This window comes from Triplophysa rosa, linkage group LG8, assembly GCF_024868665.1.
Source record: "Triplophysa rosa linkage group LG8, Trosa_1v2, whole genome shotgun sequence".
Lineage (NCBI taxonomy): Eukaryota > Metazoa > Chordata > Actinopteri > Cypriniformes > Nemacheilidae > Triplophysa > Triplophysa rosa.
Window position 1 is genome coordinate 15,289,671 of NC_079897.1, and position 21,828 is coordinate 15,311,498.

Below are 21,828 nucleotides of genomic sequence, written 5' to 3' on the forward strand. Positions count from 1 at the left end.
CAAAGATGCAAATTAATGTCAAATGAAGGGTAAAAATGCAGGGTTATTTTGGGCCAAAAAGGCACTAACCCAACGGTTGGGTGGTAAATTTGCATAAACTATGCTGGGATATTTTAACCCACTGTTGTGTCAAATATAAACCATTTTCTGAGTTAATTTAACCCATCTGGGTTCATCCCTTTTTAAACGATAGCTTGAAAAGCATTTTGTAAAAAAAAAAAGTTTTACGTGTGAACATATGAGCCAAATGAATTTAACAATTTCCTGATTCATGTCTACCGGTAATATAATAATCGTGCTTGTGTCTTTAAATCCTGCTACAATCTCATAAACATGACATCATGTTCATAAATGATTAACATCAACATCTGTTTTTGAGTAAAAGTGAAAATTGGGTCAATGTATTGCTATGTAATGGCATATCATGCAATTATGAATTATACTTAAATATAAATTGCAATTATAAGATTATGAAGTTTTAGACACTTATGAAACATTTTAAAGCAACAGTGAAAGTGTGTTGATTTTAAGAAACACTGAAAAAAAAACACTGAAATGGGACTTGCACTTCATTTAATGCAACGTGCAAGTAAGACTTTTCATAACATTGACATTACTCATTTAACATTACACATTAACAAGTCTCCAGCTGTACACATCTTTCATCCTGAAAACAGGTTTAATATGCAGTTGATTTCAATGATTGCTCTGTCATTCAGCCTCATGCAAAGCATGCTGTGCACAAGAATACGGGGTTGAATAAGAATGCAAAACTGAGATTTAATTTAAGGCATGTCGTTTGAATTAAACCAACCAATCCAACTAAGTTACATTTACAAGTGGACGAAAAAAGGACATTCAGGGTCATTTGCACATTGTATTTATTCTTTTATCAATCACAGTATTATTACAAGGCAGTTAGAATATTATTTGTATTCATGCTGCCTTAACAAAAATGTCATGGTTGTCATTGGCATTTCTATGGCGCAAATTTATAATATTTAAAAAAGTATATATATAATATAAATATAAATAAATATATATATATAAAGACTAAAAACACACAGCAATATAAAACAACTATATAAATATTCATTATTTAGGATTTTTTTTCTACATAAATGACAGCTGAGCACATTTATAAATTCTTGTGGTTTATAACCTTAATGTGCTGTTAATGTAGGCCTACATTCAGTTGTGATTTTGATAGATGTGTGAGGCTGAACTTGTTTGTAGTTTGATTGCAGATGTCTGCGTGATCTCTGTGTGAGTGTAAGTGTAAAATCACATCTATTGATTGGCCTAATGCAGGGGAAGAGCCTGTGGCAAGGTTATCAATGTACTTTTAATTAACCCCTGAATATGTGTGTGTGCGCACGAAGGGTTTAGAAAGGGTTTTAAACTTTGGTCAGGGGTGTATAAATACACCCATCCTGACTGAAACTTGGCACATTCACACAGACCGCCTTGCTCACACACTGCACTACAACACAAACTGTCACACACACTTCATACAACACACATTCAAGAAATGTATCTAAACATGACCAAAGCATTACACAAAACTAGGCTACAACCTTGATGATGTTGATCTGACTGACGATGTCATAGCTGAAGTTGCAAAATCTGTGAGTATTGGGTGTGGGAATCTTTCTATCTGTCTGTCTTTCTATCTGTCTGTTTTAATGCTCCACCCTCCGGTAAGTTTGTGTTATTTGAATATATCTCTGTATCTTGTCGTATTTTTTGTTAGTATGACTTTAATTGAACTTTTCCTTTGTTTTATATTGACCGTTGAAGTTGTCACTTGCCTTCTCTTTATAAATGCATCTGAATTTACTGTAAGTCATTTCACCCTTGATTTCTTCTCACATCTGACATCTTTCACACGTTTTAGTGTGTTTGTCGTTTTCTCTTTCAGATTCTGTGTAAACTGATGAAGAGGTCCTGATAGGTTAGGAGCTGTGTGATATGTTTGATATTCGGTTGCTTTTCTTATATCACGTCAACTAAATATCAGACATATTCCTACAGAACCTGGCGCAAATCTTCACGTTCACATCTACTCATCAGTGGTTCACAAAAAAACCCCAGAAGAAATGTTGAATTTTGTTCCAATTTGTCATCTAATTGAATCCATAAAGTCTCAGATTAGAATGTTTAAAGATTTAGATGTGGATAAAAGGAAAACAACAGCAGGAAACAACATTGGTTTCACAGACATTCTTTCAAGTCATCTGAAGACAAACACAGTTATGTGTAATCTGTACGCATGACATCCTTATTTGACAGTTATTCATTAAAAACAAAGGGAATGCCTATTATTTATTAACAGCCGGATAATAGTAGAAAACAGAAAGATATACAGTAAGAGTTGGAGATGTCAGAATGCAGGGTCGATGGCCCAGTTGTTAATTATTCAGGCTGGTGATGACAAAATTAGCTTTTTCAATCCTAAAATGGGGCTGTTCATAATCTATTCTCTGAACCCGCTTGTCTTCTGCAGGGTCACGAAAGGGCTGGAGCCTATCCCAGCGCCATGGGACACAGGCAGCGTACATTCTGAATAGATGGCTAGTGCACTGTCTGTAAAAATAGTTAAACTTTATAGGACAATTTAATTCTTACTATATTGTACATCTTTAAGATCTTAACTTACATTTACATTTAGTCATTTAGCAGACGCTTTTAGCCAAAGCGACTTGCAGAGAGTTCAGGGAGCAATAAAGCGATATGTCTTACAGGAGCAATAATACAATAGGTGCTAATACCAAGTTAGTTTCAACACAAGCCAGAACAATGCCTGTTGAGAGAAAGAGAGAGGTTTTTTTTCTCATTTGTCTGTCAAGTATTCACAGAAGAGATGGGTTTTAAGTAGTTAAAACTTAAATCCCATCTCTTAAAACTTAAAACCCATCTCTTAGACTGAGATCTATATCAAAACAGTACACTTTAAGTGATACCTTTTCTTTAAAACTCCAAACCTGCCACCATTGTTTTGCGGTGTTGCATTACAGTCACTATGAAACACATTATTATAATTTCATGAAACTTTGATGTCTTTATATTTTTTATTTAAGCAAAAATTCTATATTACGGTCAAATTAATCAATGTTGTCACTATTTGGATCTAAATGTATTTTGTGTAACCCATGTGATTTACTGAAACTTCACTGTTCACTTGTATAGCCGAAATGGTCAAAATGGAACAAAATGCCAAATATGTGGCATTTTTTGTAACATTAAAGTGTACTTCCATTAGGCCTTTTACATGATTCCATTAAGATCAATTTCCCTGAAGCAACACTCATCATACTGTATTTACCAATGTTAATGTCCTTGTCATGTGCCTTCATGAAGTAAAATTTGCATTGATTTTGTTAGCTTTTTTACAGTAACACAAATACAAACATGCTCGACTGTCAACTACCTGTTTGTCAAATTGGGAAATTGAGAATGTTACTATGACTTCTCATTTGAAAATGTAACAACACAAATAACTCATTCAGAAAAATGCTGCTACAACTGTTTTGAGGTCATTTGACAAGAAAATGTATGTAAAGCGTATATATATATATAAAAGATCATAGTATGTGATGATATTGGAAATTTATTTTTGCAATAAAGTTAATCTTTTGTTGGGGGGGGTTGAACTAGGTGCTTGAAACTGACAGACAACAGTACTTACATGATTACCCAGATACTGTCTTATCCAATTTGACTAAATTAGCCCCGGACCCCCAAATCATGAACCATTGCATTTTTTAGGAAATTATAGGGTTTCCCTGTAGTACACGTAACGTTAATAAAGCAGATTTAATGTGCATGCAAAGGATGTCAATGAACTAAAAGCATATATTCAATACAGTACATAGATAGACTGACAACATGTAAAAGCAACGTGTGAATGCAAACTTGGAAAAACTCAAACTGGATAAACTCAAACTATAAACGGACAAAATCTTCTCTCTGCTTCATATGGCGAAATCTGAGAGCGTATTGGTCATTACTTTGGGCATAGTTTGGAAGAAATCAAACAAAACGTAAAATCTGTGAAGACGCATAAATAAAGCCTTACAACCTTTGATTTTCTTCAACCCCCCCAGACACTGCAATGCGAAGCGTTTTACCAGGTACGATTTGCGCCTGAAGTCACATGACGACTTTGAGCGTTATCGTCACGTGTCAATGTTCAAGTTTCAGGAAAGTTTATTTCCCTGCGAGAAGCACCGCCCATTTTCTATGCTTTCTGTATTCTGATTGGATCACACTTGCGGTTGTTCTCTTCGATAGGTCTAAACTCTGCGTCACTCAAGCTGCTTACGTTCTAGCCACGCCCTCTTGTTTAACCTGGTTTAGAGTAAGTGATATCGTTTCTAAAGCGAAGGACTGTAATTTCATCTGCATGAACTCACAGACATGGTATTCGAGCAATAGTGTGTAAAGGTGAGTTGATGAAAATAACTACGCTGCATAATCATTTCGTGGTGAAATATACCAAGTGTAAAGGCCAAGTGTCATGCAGGCGAAGGCAGAAAGCGTTCAAGGTGTTTTCCGACGTCACGAGAAGACTTGACTTTTTGTTCGATAGACAGCGTGTTTCTTAGTTTCTTTTAATGCACCAGTGCTTCTTAGGGTTTGAGAAAAGTTGGTGTCTTTTTGGGACGTGATCGTTCTGTCATTCACTATCACAAATGGATGACAGTTCTTGTTTTAGATGGGCGATCATTCCACTGGGCTTGTTCGCTGTTTTCTTTTTTGATTGAACTCGAAGTGCACTACACAGTCTTGGCAAACAGTGACAACACGGTTGTAGTAATACAGTTATCAATATTAAGATTAAACATATACACAAGTTAAATGTTAATATTTATTAAAGTAAAGTCCGTTATTTACCCTCGATTTAAACCTAAACATATTATACACTTTTGTTAATAAATGACACATTTTGTAGTAGTTAAACAATAACATGGAAATGGATTCAAGTGATTTTTTTCCTGTCATTGTAATCAATGTTTTTCAGCATTCCTAATTACCCAATTTTTTTGGTTTTATTCAGTTAAATGGGAAATAGTGCAAATATTTTAACAAATCTATGAAATTTATATAAAGTATGTTTGGCTCCTAAAGTGATAGTTTACCCAAAAATGAAAATTCCGTCAACATTTATTCACCCTCTTGTCATTTCAAATCTGTATGCCTTTTTTTCTTACGCAGAACACAAAAGAAGATATTTTGAAGAATGTTGCTAACTGGCACTGGTTTTGTGTCCATACAATAGAAGTGAATGGGTGCAGGTGCTGTTCGGTTACCGACTTTCTTCAAAATGTCTTCTTTTGTGTTCTGCGGAAGAAAGAAAGTCATATCCAGACTTATAAAGCACAAACTACGTGTGTTATGGCAGCTTTAATAAAGTTTAAAAGAGTTGTCGAAGGCTTGGTGAGGGCGACGTTGATATCGAGCGACCTTAAGTGTAGTCTGTTTACAGTGTTGGGTGTAACTAGTTACTAAGTAATTAGTTACTGTAATTTAATTACTTTTCCCTTGAAAAGGTGAAGTAAGGGATTACTCTTGTTTTTACTGTAATTTAATTACAGTTACTTCTTATGTAATTAAACTAAATACTGTGTAATATATTCAATAGTAGAAATGACATCAAAATTATAAGTCTAACTTTAAAATGTATGCTGTAATGTATCCTTCTCACATTTGAATACTTTGGTTGGTTAATAAGAATAATTTATGTCGTTATTTATTATTTATTTGAATGAATTAAATAAGCCGTTTCACGTCTATCCTTGAATCAATTCTAATCAAGGTTGATGTAGGATATAGAAAGTAATTAGTAATAAGTAATTAAATACTTTTTGGAGAGAGTAATTTGTACAGTAATCTAATTACACTATTGAAAATGCAAATTAGTAACTAGTAATTAATTACTTTTTCAGAGTAACTTACCCAACACTGTCTGTTTATAGCATCGTGTTAGCTTTTTACTTCTTCCGATTGTATTTTGGCTTCAAAAGTAACAAATGTTGTGTTCATTTGTAAAGAGTATCTTGATAGACAAAACGTGTAAACATCATAAACCTTTGTTAATCACGGAGCTTATTTTTTGCGATCTTCCAATTCCAAAAGTCTATGGGAAAAATGCATGACGAGGGAACCAGCGCGGCACTTACTTAAGGGTTAGTCTAAAAAAATACGTCACCTCTGATCCTCTCCATTGGAAGTGTATGCATTATAATTATAAACAATGTGCTGTTTAAAATAGTTTAGATGACCTGTTGCATGTCCCACTGCATGATGTGTCATCCTTTTCTTTTTTGCCCAGAATGGACACCAAAACACCTCCAGACATTAACAAGACCTGCTTCTCTGCCTGCTAACCCCTTGTCTGATGACTGTTATTCACCTTTTTAGCTATGAGTCAGACGAAAACAAGCATGGACGAGGAAGAATCAACTGGAAATATTGTACAGCATAAGAACATAGTTTTGTTTCTCAGGAAGCTATTTATGAGAGCAGTATGAGGAAGAGATGTTATTAGTAGACACACACAGAGTCACTAACAAACTTACCATAGTGTTTTCACTTTTGCCTTGCTGCACACTGAAACCAGTTTGAGGTAGTGTAAACTTTGATAAGAAGGGAAAAAGAACAGTGTTAGGTCAAGCAGCAAAGTTTAGAAATCTAGGCAGGCGGATTTGATTCAGATCATAGTGATATTAAATAAGCCAGACAGAATACTGGAGGTGTGCAAAGATGGATTACAGTGAAAGTACTCTCTGTGGAGTTGGAGAACTGGAGCTGGATCCAGATATTGTGAGCGAGGAGGCGGGGAAGCTATACTCAGAACTACAGGTAACTCATCAAGAGTGTCTATTTTTATACAACAACCAATCAAACATATTTAAACCTAAAAAAAATGGCCACTTACGCAAACATACTGTACCGACATATTGAAGTTCAGAAACTGACTTTCAGAAGGGAAGTGAAGCAAAGTATTTGTCATGAGAACTGCTTTTCCTGTGGGTGCAGCTGCCCTTTAAGATAAGAGCATTGTGATGGGCAACACCACAGTACAGGAATCACTGTCATCAAATATTTGGGCTTTGAGTGAATTCAAACAGCCTGATCAATGTTTACGTTTCTGAAGTGTTTTTTATTTTGTAGTTGGTGGTGGAGACTCATGGTGCCGGTGTGGTGGACTCCCTGCTGCCCATTCTGGTGTGGGTTCTGGAGGGGCTGGCGAGCTCCAGGGCTCAGCTGAGAGAGAGAGAGGAGGAGGCACAAAAAGAGAAAGGAGAGATGGAGGAACTGCTGGAGAGATATCAGAGCGAGAAGGCACTGAGGAGGGAGAGCCAGGAGGTGAGAGAAATTTTGTGAATAGTCGTTTTATGAATTTGAAACATGTTTTTTAAATTTATAGGTTAAGTCTGTAACATTTACCTCTCTCATACCATCTCTGTTTGAAACATAAAATCGCAGGTTACTGTGTGTACTTACCTTTATGTCAATTGTTTTAAAAATAACAGTTCCCGCAATATCCAACTCAAACTGTATAAAACAAATGATAAAACACGAAGATATTAATATTAACAAGATGCGTCACTGCCATTGAAATGAATGGGGAGGAACGCAACGCTCAACATGGCCGCCCTAGCGAAGCTTTGCGCATGCGTAGTATCTAAAGCAACATGAAAAATGATGTTTTCAAGCGCAATTTGGTGTTGTTTTTAAATATGTTGTTTAATTGGGATTTTAGCCGGCGATTGTAGAAATATCAGAATTCCCATTCACGTCTTGTTTGAATTACGTAATAACTGCCCGGAGGCGCGTTGCAAAGATTTAATTGGGATTAATTATTAATTAGGGAAGTCGTGCCGAGTGGCACGACTTCCCTAAACGGACTTTGTAAAACATCATTTTAAGCTTAAGGTTGTGAATTATGGTAAGGTTAGAAGACAGTTTTCAACACTGATTGTTTATGTACTTGCTCAATAACTGAATTTTTTTTTTACAAAAAAGGTTATGGATTATAGCATTAACATAAAAAATAACATTTAAAGCTAACTTTTAAACAATTTTTATGTTAAAATAGTTTCCCTTATCCCAGCTTCATATGAAGACAGCCCTTTGCTTTCACAAAAAATGTGTTAACACTGTGCAATATAATATAAGATACACACACATGATGACCTGCATGACAAAGCAACACTTGCAGAAAGGGTTGTGAATAGGTGATGGAATTATCTGTTCTTTCAACCAATAGAAAACAAAAGTAAAGGTTTAGCAAAGCAATCATTTTTGCAGTTTTGTTTGGTAACAGTACTGCAGCAGAAATGACACACTTGAACTTAAAACGATGTGTATATAATGTAAACGGTTTATAAACAAACATTATAGTGTTAAATGCTTTCATAAGCAGTTTTATATTTGAGGTTGTTTTTATATCCCAACAGCGCTATTTGGAATTGGACGACCAGTTTGAGCAGGAGAGGAGGGCAATGCGTGCAAGAGAAAAGGAGAGAGAAAAGCGCGAGAGAGAGCTGGAGAAGAAAGCCAGAGAGCAAGCTGACCAATGTAAGTCTCTCCAATCTGCCTTCTGTGTCAATCCATGTTAATTCAAAGATTCATTTTAAAGATCAAACATGTGTTGATGCTGTATTTGTATGCGTTTTGTGTTTGTGTTCTGTTTATTTCAGTGGTAGCTCTGGAAGAGCAGAAAGCAAATCTGACACGAGAACTCAACTCACTGAAACACACACATAACAAGGTCCGTTTCTGTTTTTGATTGTGTGTTGGTTACTGTAAATGTCTCCCAATTAAAATCCAGTTTTTCCTCTTTTACATGCAGTTAGTACTGTCTCACCGAGAGTTGCTAGACAAGAGAAAAGAATGGGAGAGCGAAGCCCCTGCGTTCAGGTGACACGAGCGCTCTTCGTTGTTTAGAAGTAACCTGTCTTGTCCTGAAATGCCACAATTCAACATCTGTTCTAATGTGACTTGTAATAAGTTATTCAAAACTCTTCACATATTTAGTCTGTGAAGATAACAGTGGTGTCATGTGTTTGCAGGAATCATGGCCACGGCAGATACACAGATGCTGTTTCTACTGAAGGTCAAACGGAAACAACCATTGTCGAAGAGGTGAATTCAGAAATATCTCTTTTATATTTGCGTTTGTACATTCGTTATATAAAAGATCTACATATTCACAAATCCATCTCTTCTTTTAAACAGCATGGTCCAAAAGATGGCGGGGTCATAGAAATGATGGTTTCCAACAGCAAAGTTACTGACACTGAGGCTAACCATAACACAGATCAGATATTCATCAGTGACATCATAAGCTCCACCCCTGAGCTGGCCTATTTGAAGGGACTTGTTGAAACAAGGTGCGGTTATTTAGAAAGAATAATGATCTAGATCAGAGTGACTGTAATTCATTGTCACGCTCACCAACTGTTGAGATGCAGTATTGTTTTATACATCAGGCTCCAAGTTCATAAGACGCATGTCTACTGGCTGGTTAAGTATCAGTCTTTAGTGGCTAACACCCTGTCTACACCGACACGACGCAACACGACAAAAGACAAGAAGACCCATTAGAACCCATTATCATTTTAAAGGACCAGTGTGTAATTGTTTGGAGGATCTATTGACAGAAATGCAATATAATAAACATAACTATGTCTTCAGAGGTATAAAGACCTTACCTAATGAAGCGTTGTTTTTACTACCCTATTTACATACACCGCAGGTCCCTTGCATGTAATTCGCCATGTTGTGTCAGCTTCTGTAGTGCTTCGAAAGGGATGCTGCTAGATTTTACTAACTGGTCCTTTAAATGTTGTCCACTCTGAATGCGGCACAACGCAACAAACCCATTAAGAACAAGGCATTTTTCGTGTCGCATTGCGTGCATCTGGTGTAGACAGGGTGTTTGCCTGTTTAGGTGAGAAGAAATGGTATGTTACTCTGGTTTGCATTTTCAGAGGATTACACCTGATTTCCATTTCGCTTGTCCTACTCTTTAGCTAGATTTGTGTCCAAGCAGGTAACTTGCTGGGCATTACTATACCACTACTTAACAGTCTGTTATCTTTTATGATAAAAATGTTTTCCCCGTAGGACTTTTCCAGTGCTTTGTTGAATTTTTTTCTTGGCCATAATGAATTATTTCAATTTAATGCGGTCATATGGCGCGAATACGTGTTTTTCTTTGTCTTTGGTGTGTTATAAATTGCCCATGCATGTATTAGACACGCAAAATTGCAAAAATTAAAGTGTCGGAACAAAAGATGCATTCTATCTAAAAAATTTGACTAAGACCGCCCAAATGTATACGCAAGTAAGGTGGGCGTACCTGTCAGCACAATTGCTTTGGAACCTAATGTTCCAAATATGGTAAGAAGCGTTACATTTCCCTCAGACGCTTGCAGTATTCGACCAATACGCACTGTTTAACTGGCCAATCATAGCACACCCCGCTTTTCAGAGGTGCGGGGCAAAGATGAGATACAAACATGCACGGTATGTGGAAAATACAGCGTTTTTAACCTTAAATCGTGTATACACATTGCATTACATCTAAAACAAACAATAATATTCGTTTTAGCCGTGTCATATGACCGCTTTAAACAACTTGCACTTTTTTTTCCAGCTCCCCTGTTTGTTCCAAGACAATAAGTTCTGAATCCAGCTCAAGTTTGTTTGAGGAGATCAGTCAGGTCCAGGTGAAGGAAAAAGAGGCGAACGATGATCAGACGGTGAAAGATGAAATAACAGAAGAGGAGAAAGTTGCAGATGATGACACGGGTATCTTAGACTGGAACTTGAGGAACACTGACTCTTTATATTCTGAGTTATCTGAACTCAGCCGGGAATATGTGGAAAGTGTGGACCAGGGGGCCAGTGTCAGAGGTATGTTGTGTACATAGTGTGTGAGTGTGAAAAAGAACATTTAAGATTAAAAAGAGGGAAGAAAAATTAACGTCAGTTTTAATGATCCTTAGCTCTATTCGCACAGGATTAGTATTATCTGGGGACCTCGTGTGATTTAGAAATGACCTTCCCACATCTGTATTTCATGTGACACATTCGCATGGGATAAGTGAAGCCTGTGATTTTACTAAAATTTACGGACTTATTTCACGGATATGATGGCAAGGCTTTGCGTATAGTTTATATATATATATATATATAGTTGTATGGTGTATAATGATATTTGACCATACCTGTCAGCATTTGAGACTCGCGATCGCGTTCGGGGATCTTCTGTCCGGTTCGCCATGAGAAATAACAAAACGGGAGACTCCCAGGCAAAACAGCAGTGTTGGCAGGTACGGATATGATCCCGCACCCGAAATAATAGCACTTTAACACAGACTCCATTATTCGCAAACGGTGGATAAAACCGATTCGCACGGGATTAAGATCACATCAACCTCTGTTATTATTACATATGACTAGAGGTCCCCAGGTAATAATAATCCCGTGCGAATAGGGCTTTTCAAAAGGTTTTTATTTTTACAGTAGTACTCCGTAACTTAGTGTCATACTGTAGTTCCGATTTTGTGGTAACTTCACTTATTACACTACTGTGTCCTAACCGGACGTGACGCTGTGGCACATAATACTCAATGTGCCATGCGACAGTGGATTAACATGGAAAAGTGTGTCATGTCGTAATTGCCACGTCTGGCTTTATTTTGCAATAATAACCAGCTGAAAGTACATAATCACTCACTTGCATTTGCTTCAGCTTTTTTTTAAGCAGTCTCATTATGACCGGCACATATTATTCAGGGTTGTGCAATAAATGAGCTGTTTGACTGTTTAAGGGTGTAATGCATTTGTGTTCTTTAAAGCTTGTTTTTCTATTGTTTGCAGATAGCACAGACCAGTTTGAGCAGATTCTTTCCCAATACGAGGAACTTAAACGCACCCAGTAAGATCTGAAATCTTTTTTTAAGGCTGTTACAGATATAAGCCATGATCGAGACTTTATGAGCACAGCAGCTTTATTTCTGATCTCTCTTTGTCTCTGACCCTATGCCATTATTGTTTTGTGTTAGTGAAATGGTGGATGCTGCTCGCAAGGCCCTGATTTCCAGAGTTGAAGAGCTGACCAATGAGAGGTCTGCCCTGAATTTGGAACTTGCTTCCTGTCGTGAAACCATCACCCGACTGGAAGGAAAAACCAAAGAGATGGAGGAGGAAACCAAACGGTAACTCGAACTACCCCTGACTGATTCTTGTTTCGTGCCAGCTGATCCATATGTACATTCAGTAAAACCAAATACCAATAATACTACAATTGAACCATTTTAGTAATTTAATTTTTATATTTCATCTAAATGCACAAATAATCTTTATAATGAATTGTCATAACATGCAGTACATTTGCTAACAAATGGAAGTTACTAACAGAATTGTTATGTTTCAGACTACGAAAGGAGCTGGACACAGTCCAGACAGAGGACCCTGATGTAAGTCCCTCTCTCTTTTCTTTTTTCACACTGTCTGTGTGATAGATTTCAGTTGCCATGCACATTTTCAGGAATATTTCAGAAATGCGTTCCCCACTTTCTATTGAAAACTGTACCTTCATTGGCTTGCAAATGGTCATAATAGCTCTTTCTGGATAATAATCTGTCATATAAACATTAATTCTCATACTAATCCCAGATGTTCTCTGTAGGTGTCTGTGCCCACCTCCCTCCGTCGCTTCTCACGTTCCGAAATGGCTCGAGTCGTCATGGAGAAGAATCAGTACAAAGAGCGTCTCTTCGAATTACAAGAAGCTGTGCGGCGCTCTCAGGCTCTGAAGTCCGTTAATCTCCCAGAATGCAATTTCTTGTCTCTTTGTTCCAACCTGTAATTCAGAACAATTCACTGAGAATCGGTTTACATTTACTTTATCATTAGTGCTATTTGCTTATAGTTCAGGTTATATAGTTCATTCAGCACCTTTCATTCTATAGACATGAATGAAATGGCATAGCTTGAGAAAAGAGGCGCTATAACGATTGGAATTCGTAGTTTATATGCTCATCTGTGTTTTTGTCCTCCGTTAGAGTTAATAAAGAAGAACGCATCCATGTTGAAGGAAAGGGAAGTGTCTGGAGCAGGTGAGGGTATATAACCGGTCCCTAAGAGTCACTTTATACATGTACTTCCTGCTCTGACTCTTTTTTTTTTCCTGCAGGTTTAATCGTTTTCTGGGGCTAACTAAGGGTCCGTTAGTTCCAGCCACAGCTTTAGCGTTAACCGCCTCCCCCACAACAGGTTCACAACAAACACCAGTGGATTCTCCACAGCAACACTCCATGAGACAGACCCAAGCAGAGTGAGTAATCTATTGACAGAAATGCATATAATATACATAACAATGTCTTTAGAGGTGTATAAAGGCCTTACATAATGAAGCGTTATGTTTTTATTACTTTAGAATGAGCTATTTCTATCTACATACACCACGGGTCCCCTAACATGAAATTCACCATGTTGTTTCTACAGTAGCCCTAAATGGACAAACTGTTCTAAAGAACAGTCTCCTTGGAGAAACATGGAGTGAGCTGTTGGTTGCAATTCGCAACCTCACCGCTAGAGGCCGCTAAATTGCATACGCTGGACCTTTAATTTGTAATATAAACATTATATTATACAGTATATATTGGTAGTATCACTAATAGCACTCACGAACAAATAACAAGGATTATATTTTAGGGAGTTGCATAGCAGGGCTAAGTAAAGAATACCAATGCATTATATCAATTAGAAAACAGGGACAACAGTAAGACTTATTATACAGGTGCACAGGGGCTATGTTCATTTGAAATAAAAAAATGGATTGTTTTTTATTTTGTATGTAATTCTGCTATTAAGTTATTCAAATGATTCTCACCTCATCTCTTTGTCGCTCAGGAGCTCTCCATCTCCCAGATTACGCAAGAGAGAGCTGTATAGGGAGATCCGTTCTCACGTGTGGGGAACTCTGGGTAAAAAACAGCTCCACGGCTGGAGCATGCCTCTCGCTGTTACAAACATAAAGGTAAACATCCCGCCCCCTTACCTGGATATATACAGTAGATGGTTAGCCTGTGAGCCACATGTGTGTCAGAAACAGAGATTTGTCTCATAGTTCTTTCACAAAAATCTGCACACTTTCCATGATGTGTATATTGTATGTGCACTAATTCGCACTGCGTTACTCCAGCTAAACAACACTACACCAACCACCTACACTGTTAAACAAACTAAATGATACTTATGTGAAAAAGTAAAAATGCTATTTTGCCACAGTGCAAAAGTCTTTATGTCTATGGAAAGTCCCCACCATGTGTAACAAATGTGTGTGTGTTGAGCAGGACTGTGACCCTTCTCCCGAACCTAAAGATGTGCCCGTCCTCATCCACCTGAGACTGCTGGATCAGAGAGATGCTACAGCCAAGGTGTGAGACCCTGGAAATCAACCATTAGTCATCAAATTTTGTTTCATTTTTAGTTACAGTTTACTGTATGTGTGCAGTAGTGATGAGTTAAAACTCCCATGAACTCCTTATTTTTTTGTCTGGCCACATGCAAACACAAACAAACAATATCCAAACAAATAACAAGGAAAACAAATATCATAAAATTAGAATCTGAATGAGTCACTGTCTGAATTTGTCAGTGCAGTTACTCTAAACCACAAGCTTATTTGTCATTTTAAAACTGCTGTGTCATCAGTGGATCACATTTAGGAATTAGCTTTGTTATTTTTAAGGTCGTATAAATAGTGTTGTTCGTAATATAACAATTATAAGCCCACACAGTCACAGTTATATAAATTAAGTTGATGTAAATAAAGATTTGAAGTAAAAGGGAAGTGAGTCATTCTTCTGCTATGTGTCGGGAACACGGGTCAAGGATTTAGAAATCTCAGGATTTATGATTTATATAAACAATTAATCTTTTTTACAGCTCACATGTGCCATCGCAGTACCTCCAGACATGTCAGGAGATCAGACGGTAGGGAAGGCTATGCGTCAGTCGCTGTCAGTTTTTAACCTCTGACTCTTAACTTGCAGAGCAGATCCTTCATAAAATTGACATTTCCATCTAAATTCTATGCCATGTGTTTGTCGTCTCATTTCACACTCCACCTCCCATCCTCAGTGCTCTGTGTGGGCCATCACCGGACCTGCTTCCAGAAGTGATGTCACAGTGATCGACCCAGCACGCTCCAATACCATTCTGGATCAGTTCAGCCTTCCACCCATCTCCCCTGCCTTATGCATCTGTGCTGTGCCCTCTATTGGTCAGTCTGAGCACTGCAGCTTGGTAGATTGATAAAAAAAGAAAGTTCATATGTGTAGTTTAGTTGTTTCTTCATGATGCTTTGATGCATTTTTGTACCTTTCATAACATCCATTTACATCCTAGTCATTTCAGCTACCGTTAAAGTGATAGTGCACCCAAAAATGAAAATTCTGTCATCATTTACTCACCCTCTTGACATTTCAAACCTGAATGACTTTCTTTCTTTTGCAGAACACAAAAGAAGATATTTTGAATAATGTTGTTACCGGCACCCATTGACTTGCACTGGTTTTGCGTTCATACAATAGAAGTGAATGGGTCCCGCTGCTGTTTGGTTATCAACTTTCTTTAAAATATCTTCTTTTGTTTTCTGCGGAAGAAAGAAAGTCACACAGGTTTGAAATGACAAGAGGGTGAGAAAATAATGACAGAATTTTCACTTTTGGGTGAGCTGTCCCTTTAAGGTTGTATACATTCATGCTTTGTCTCAGAGTTGTCTGGTGGTGTTTCAATATTTTATTGCTTGTCAGGTGATACTGCCGGAACCGTGTGGATTGGAACACAAGATGGAAGGTGAGGGCATGACATATTTACATTTGTTTTTGCAATATCATGCACATTGCTCATATTTAGAGTTTTAAACAAATGTGCTCCTCTCTTGCAGTGTGCTGATCCATTCAGCATCCATCTCACGTCGCCTCTGTTTGCAGTCTGTCTGTCTTTCCGAAGGGGTGCACTCCTTGACGTAAACTTTCTTTTGTTCTCAACGTCTCCATTACGTTGATAAATCCACAAAAGTGGCCAGAAGTTTGTTGAATATCTTCTGTGTACAGGTATTCTCAGGGTGAGGTGGTTGCAGGGTTAGCCAATGGGACTCTTGTATTCTTCACTCACAACTCAGGTTTGTGTTATGGGGTTTTATCTGTTAATGTGTGTAAACTATAACTCAGATGTATGATTTTAAGTATGTTTTTTAGGTATCTGGAATCTCCAGACTCAAGAAGAGCTTTCGATGGGTACACCGCCGTTGCAGCCAGTACGCTGTTGCCTGGTTAAAGAGGGGTGCCTTTGGGTGGGATACTGGAATAAAGTTTACATGATCAATGTAAAAAAACGGAAAATAGAGGTTAGTCTCAGCTGTGGATTATCTTGTACTTACGTTGAAAACATTATTTTCAACGTAATTATTTTCAACCCCTGAGATCGTTTTCCATTCTGTGTTCCTCTTAGAAATCGTTCACGGTTTCAGAGCGAAGTGAGCAGCAGGTGCGTTTCCTGTGCGCAGCAGGAAGTGGAGTTTGGGCTTCCTGCCGTTTGGATCCCATCCTTAGGCTTTTTGATTGGACGACCGGTCGGCCATTACAGGAAGTTGATTTATCGTTCATGGTGACTAAAGCTTTAGGTAAGATAGACTGTTTAGCTATTATAAAATGGTCAGTTCTGGTCCCTGATTCTGATTGGTTGAGCAGAGTTCTACACCTTTATAAAATATCCCGATTTATAACGGCTGACCACATTAAATAGCTAAATATAATTTTATTTATTTTATGAAACCTTGCTATGCGTTTGGAATAACCATTTTATAAAAGCAATAAGCCGCGCGAAGCAGTGGGTTACAGTGCATTTTATAACAGCTAAGGGGGTTTTAGGCACGTAACCCACTGCTTCTTGGGGCTTATTGCTTTAATTAATGAAACGTGAATCTGTACGACAGAATATCGATATTATATTTGATCTTGCGTTATTTCACTTGGTTGTTATTTCTTTTGTCAGGGTCTGCGTACCTGTCTCTCTCTACTCTTCAGATCACAGCTTTATCTGTGGTCAGTGGACGACTGTGGGTGGGCACAGGAAGTGGCGCTATTTTCTCAATCCCCTTATCACTAAGTGAGTGTTGTTGTTGTTGTTGTTGTAAGTAGAATAAAGAAATAAATGAGTATTATAATTTTTTTATTTGCTTTCAGTTGTGATGCTTTTACTGTGCTTTTAAATTTGCATTGTTTTGTTTTTGCAGGTTCAGAGTCCTGCTCTATACCGTACTGCTCTCTGGCTTTGGCTCAGTTGTGTTTTCATGGCCACCGTCAAGCAGTTAAATTCATTATTTCTGCACCAGGTTCGAAACACATTATTTACTTTAGTTAGTATATTTAACAACAGTGTTATGAGTAATTCTTTACAATTAACCATCTCTCTGCTTTTCTCTCTTTTTGTCTCGGCATCCTTTATTAATGCAGGTTGCAGCAATTCTTCAGATTCAACAGATGGCGCTGTTACTACCTCTCAGCTCATTCTCAGTGGAGGGGAAGGATACATTAATTTCCGAATTGGTGAGAGTTTACCGGTTGTGCCTGGATAGTAAACCTTATTCTTTAGGACTCAATGAGTGACTTTACATAGTTAATATATTGATGCTATAAATGAAGAGTTTGGTTCCAAAATGAGATAACTCCGTTTTGAACATTTTTTCAAAAATCATGTTTTTTATTATGTTATTATGTTTTTATTGTGTTTTATTTTATTAGTTAGCTGTATTTTTTTGAGTTATTATGGCTTAAATCAAAACAAACCAACTGCAGTTTGATTGATATTAATTGGAATGCACAATAAAAAACATGATTTCTGAAAAATTGTAAAAACAGAGTTATCTCATTTTGGAACCAAACTCTTCATTAATATTCATCAATTTGATAAGGTTCCTTTAAAAATGACATAAGATTTAAGCTTTTGTACTGTAAAATAATTTCATGTTTTTTCCTCTTTAGGAGATGATGGTAGTGATGGTCCCAGCGAGTGTGTCCCACAGAGATCCGAGCGAAGCCACATGATTATTTGGCAGAGCCCCACCCCCTCCGTTCCCAGCTCCGCTCTTTAAAAACACTTTAGAGGCCCTTTTTGTCACCCAAACTCTTTCTTTTACCTTTGTGAGGATGTGAATGAACACTATATACAATGGATTACTGTTCTTGTCTTATTGGTGCTTATAAATGTATTCAGGGACACAGAAACAATCAACGTTTTTTGACTTGTTTTGCAGTGAACTTTTGCTGTGTCCTTTTTTATGACCTGTAGAATGGCTTCACTCCAGCGTGTCTTATTGTGTTTCCAAATCTTGCTGCGATCTGGCGAGTGTTTTCTTTTCTTTTGTTGCACAGTCATCCTAAATACTGGAACAGGAGACAATTGTGACAGTGATGCAAAGCTTTATTTTTATTAAATGGAGAGTGACGTATTTAGACCGGCAGTATTTTCACTACATACACAAACATCCAGTCTCAGAATCTCTTGTGGCAGCCTGTTGTCATGACAGGAAACTGACGAAGACTGACACGCTACTTGCATTTTGAGATGGCCTATAAAATGGCTATATACAGATCTCTCCCGTTTATTGTTTTGTTTGAGAACAATGTATTACAATATTATGGTAATATTTTATTTTCCATTTTATTGTTTGTTGTTTCCTAAGTTATTTGTTGTATAATTGAGGGTTCTGTTAAGCGGATTTGCCTATGATGCAGTATTTTGTGAGTGAGGGAACATGTGGCTTTACCTATGTAAGTGAGACAGGACAAAACCATCCTAACTGGAAAATCTAATGCGTTTGCTATTGTGATATGACATGTGTACATTTGTAAATATATATAGTTTCTCTATTATATAGATATTTCTCTATATTATACTATGTGATGAGTTTTGGTCAAGTGTTTCAGTATTCCTAAATAAAGCACCAAAGAGGCATGTCTTATTTTAAACAAGGAAATATTTATCAGTGAATCTCTCAAGAGATAAAAACAGATGTTTTACACACACACACACACACACACACACACTCCATTTGATCCTAAATGCAATGTGCAAAAGCTTCCCCAGCTCATACCTCACCCCACAATGTATAATACAGGTACTGGTCTATAACTGCAATTGTATACATTTTGTTTTTGTAGTGCAAATAATTCACTTTAACACAAACAGTCAACCAAATCAACAGCTGTGTAACCATCTGTCAACCTTCAGGCATGAATGACCAGCATTCAGGGTGAGCTATAGCTGAGGTGGTGCCTCCGTATACGCCGGCTGAGGGTTCGGGCGAGCCGCTCCACTGCATTGTGTTTGTCTGTCGGCTCCATCTCAGATATCAAACCCTCAATGTTTCCACTGTACCACATGATCCAGCCCCCCATTGACAGCAGAACCAGCAGAGCCCCAGAATACACCAACAGGTCGCCAAAGTCACAACCATGGATCTCAAGTGGGACAAAGACTCCAATTAACAGGATGGAAACACCAAGGAGATCCATGAGGACTGCAAACACCAGGACAAATTTACAGTGGGTCAATCCGACAGGTTCAGTGCTGGACATTGTGAATCTTTCCCTTTGAAGAGAATAGCAGTTGGGTACAAAAAGAGAAGATGTCAAACAAAAAGTTGGAATTAATCAGTCGTCACATATGTTCTTTTGTTGTTAACACTACTCAAAAATCTCTTAAAGTGAATGATTTTACTACAAGATAATAGTTAAGTAAATGTGATAAACACAGTGAGGCATGGTAGGCCTATTATAGATAAGGTGTTTTAGATGAGGCAAATCCTTGTAATTAAGCAATGCTGTATAAAAGAGAAAATGGACTATCAAATATTGTCGTCTTACCTTTGTCACACAAATTATATTTCTTGCAAAACTTTTAAGACCATGGCATTTAATAACACGTTTCGTCCGCTGTTTTTCCGGCGTCCACTCGAGCTCCACACTTACGTCACGAAGGTGATGTCACATGACAGCCCTTTTCTCTGGGCTGCCTTTTCCCCCTATGGGATGAAATTAATCTCAAATTGATTAACAAATGCATGCACAGTCATCCGTGAACGTGATACAAGTTACACTTGTATTTTACTATTCACAAACAAATGCCTAATGATTTGAATCTGTGAAATTTCTGTGAAAACTCCAACTGGAGTCACGCCATCTGCGGTTCGGATATGAGACAGCATAGTCTAATGACTTGTTTATACACGCGCGGCGGAGCCTCCAACTGGAGTCACGTCTGCGGTCCCGCAGTATGGCGTTCCATAGGGTCCAAAAATTTGACTTTGCAGCACACACTCGTCTCACTGAACGTGACGTCTGCGTCTGTCCTAGGAACTAATGTTTATGTGTTGTTTCCTTGACATTCTGTTAATTGTGTTGCGCACTGGCAAGGATCAGCTGTCAATCTTAGTTTATGCTGTTTGTTATGCTTTGTGTAATGTGTTTGTGCAATACATTTAAGTCCAGAACCATTTTATATCTCATTATTATATGTTGTGCATGTTATTGCTGCTTTCTGATGTTAATATGGTTCTGATGCGATCGATTATTGCTACTGAGTTTTCCGATATAATCATTGAAAATGATAAATAATAATCCGAATAAATAATCATTGAAAATGTACATCATTGTCCATGTTGTAACGTTGCATTCCTAGGGAATTATGTAATTGCTTACAGCAAGATTATTCAGCGCACTACTATATTATTGTTAACTCCATTGTGACTTTTGATTTGTTTACATGCAATTGTTTTGTTTTTAGCATTTCGTTTTTTTCTGCAAAGCTCAGCTTTAGCATCTTTATCTTATCAAACATTATTTTACTTGTTGTTTAATGTGTATGCATTTGCAAGGTTTTACTAGGTTATTGGCACATGTCATATTATTGTATTTGTGTTTATTGTAGTCATTGTGTTAAATATAAGTCGTGGCCTGATGGTTAGCGATTCGGGCTCGTGACCAGAAGGTCGCTGGTTCGATTCTTAGGGCCAGTGGTTACCGCCTGACATCTGCCTTTTTATGTAACTGATTTAAAGATATACTATAAGATGTATAGCTTGCATGTACTGTAAATCGCTTTGGATGAAAGACTTTGCCAAATGCGTAAATGTAAATAAGTTAGGACCAGTCTAACAGAAAAAAATTATGACTAACTTGTAAGACCAGTCTGAGCAGTTTATGCAACTTACACAAGTCTTGAAGAACGCTGAAGATCAAATTAAATAGTATCAAATTAAATAGTATGCTGTAATTATGGTTATAGGTAACATAAACTGCACAAAAACTGCACTACTGCGTGGATAAAATAAACCTTCAACAGTGGGCCAGTGAGATGTTTAAAGTTCTGCCTTTGACATGGCTTGGGGCCATCATTTATGGAAATGAGACTGATTTTGACAATTTATGGTCCCTCTTCTTATTGTAGTCTCCCTTAGAATATATCACAGGCTTGTAAAAAAGGCGTTGTGTGCTTAAATTGGAAAGTTTACTGTTTTTTATTTGCTGCTGGAGGTAGGGCTGACGGTAAGTTTTTTGTTTCTTACCGCGGTGAAGACGAAACAAATCATGCGGTTTGGCGGTTAATCGCACCCAACAACACACCTCCACAAATATACCATTTATCATATTTTTTTCAGAGTGCAACATAAAAGAGGGTTTTTCTCCACAGAAGCTGCAGAAAGAACAACAGGGTAACAATATAAACGCACTTGAA

The 21,828-nt window shown here is 37.5% G+C and overlaps 1 protein-coding gene across 1 annotated transcript; it reads left to right on the top strand.

Moving 5' to 3' along the window:
- Positions 1 to 4,330: 4,330 nt before the first annotated feature.
- On the top strand, positions 4,331 to 19,050 carry si:dkey-17m8.1 (C-Jun-amino-terminal kinase-interacting protein 4). Its single transcript, XM_057340653.1, has 28 exons — positions 4,331 to 4,446; positions 6,335 to 6,864; positions 7,177 to 7,371; positions 8,466 to 8,586; positions 8,709 to 8,779; positions 8,861 to 8,928; positions 9,081 to 9,153; positions 9,247 to 9,401; positions 10,670 to 10,929; positions 11,899 to 11,956; positions 12,084 to 12,236; positions 12,455 to 12,497; positions 12,710 to 12,837; positions 13,086 to 13,139; positions 13,217 to 13,357; positions 13,936 to 14,062; positions 14,379 to 14,462; positions 14,974 to 15,021; positions 15,169 to 15,310; positions 15,843 to 15,885; positions 15,977 to 16,057; positions 16,146 to 16,213; positions 16,290 to 16,438; positions 16,543 to 16,714; positions 17,086 to 17,199; positions 17,327 to 17,425; positions 17,547 to 17,639; positions 18,075 to 19,050. Exons 2-28 carry the CDS (start codon positions 6,766 to 6,768, stop codon positions 18,182 to 18,184), a joined length of 2,949 nt encoding a protein of 982 aa, XP_057196636.1. The 5' UTR covers positions 4,331 to 4,446; positions 6,335 to 6,765; the 3' UTR covers positions 18,185 to 19,050.
- Positions 19,051 to 21,828: the final 2,778 nt, after the last annotated feature.

Bases quoted from the DNA above. Each gene is read 5' to 3' on its own strand.
- si:dkey-17m8.1 (XM_057340653.1), top strand. From the start codon at position 6,766: ATGGATTACAGTGAAAGTACTCTCTGTGGAGTTGGAGAACTGGAGCTG. The intron at 10,930-11,898 runs GTATGTTGTGTA...TATTGTTTGCAG, and splicing joins CCAGGGGGCCAGTGTCAGAG to ATAGCACAGACCAGTTTGAG. The intron at 15,311-15,842 runs GTCAGTCTGAGC...ATTGCTTGTCAG, and splicing joins CTGTGCTGTGCCCTCTATTG to GTGATACTGCCGGAACCGTG.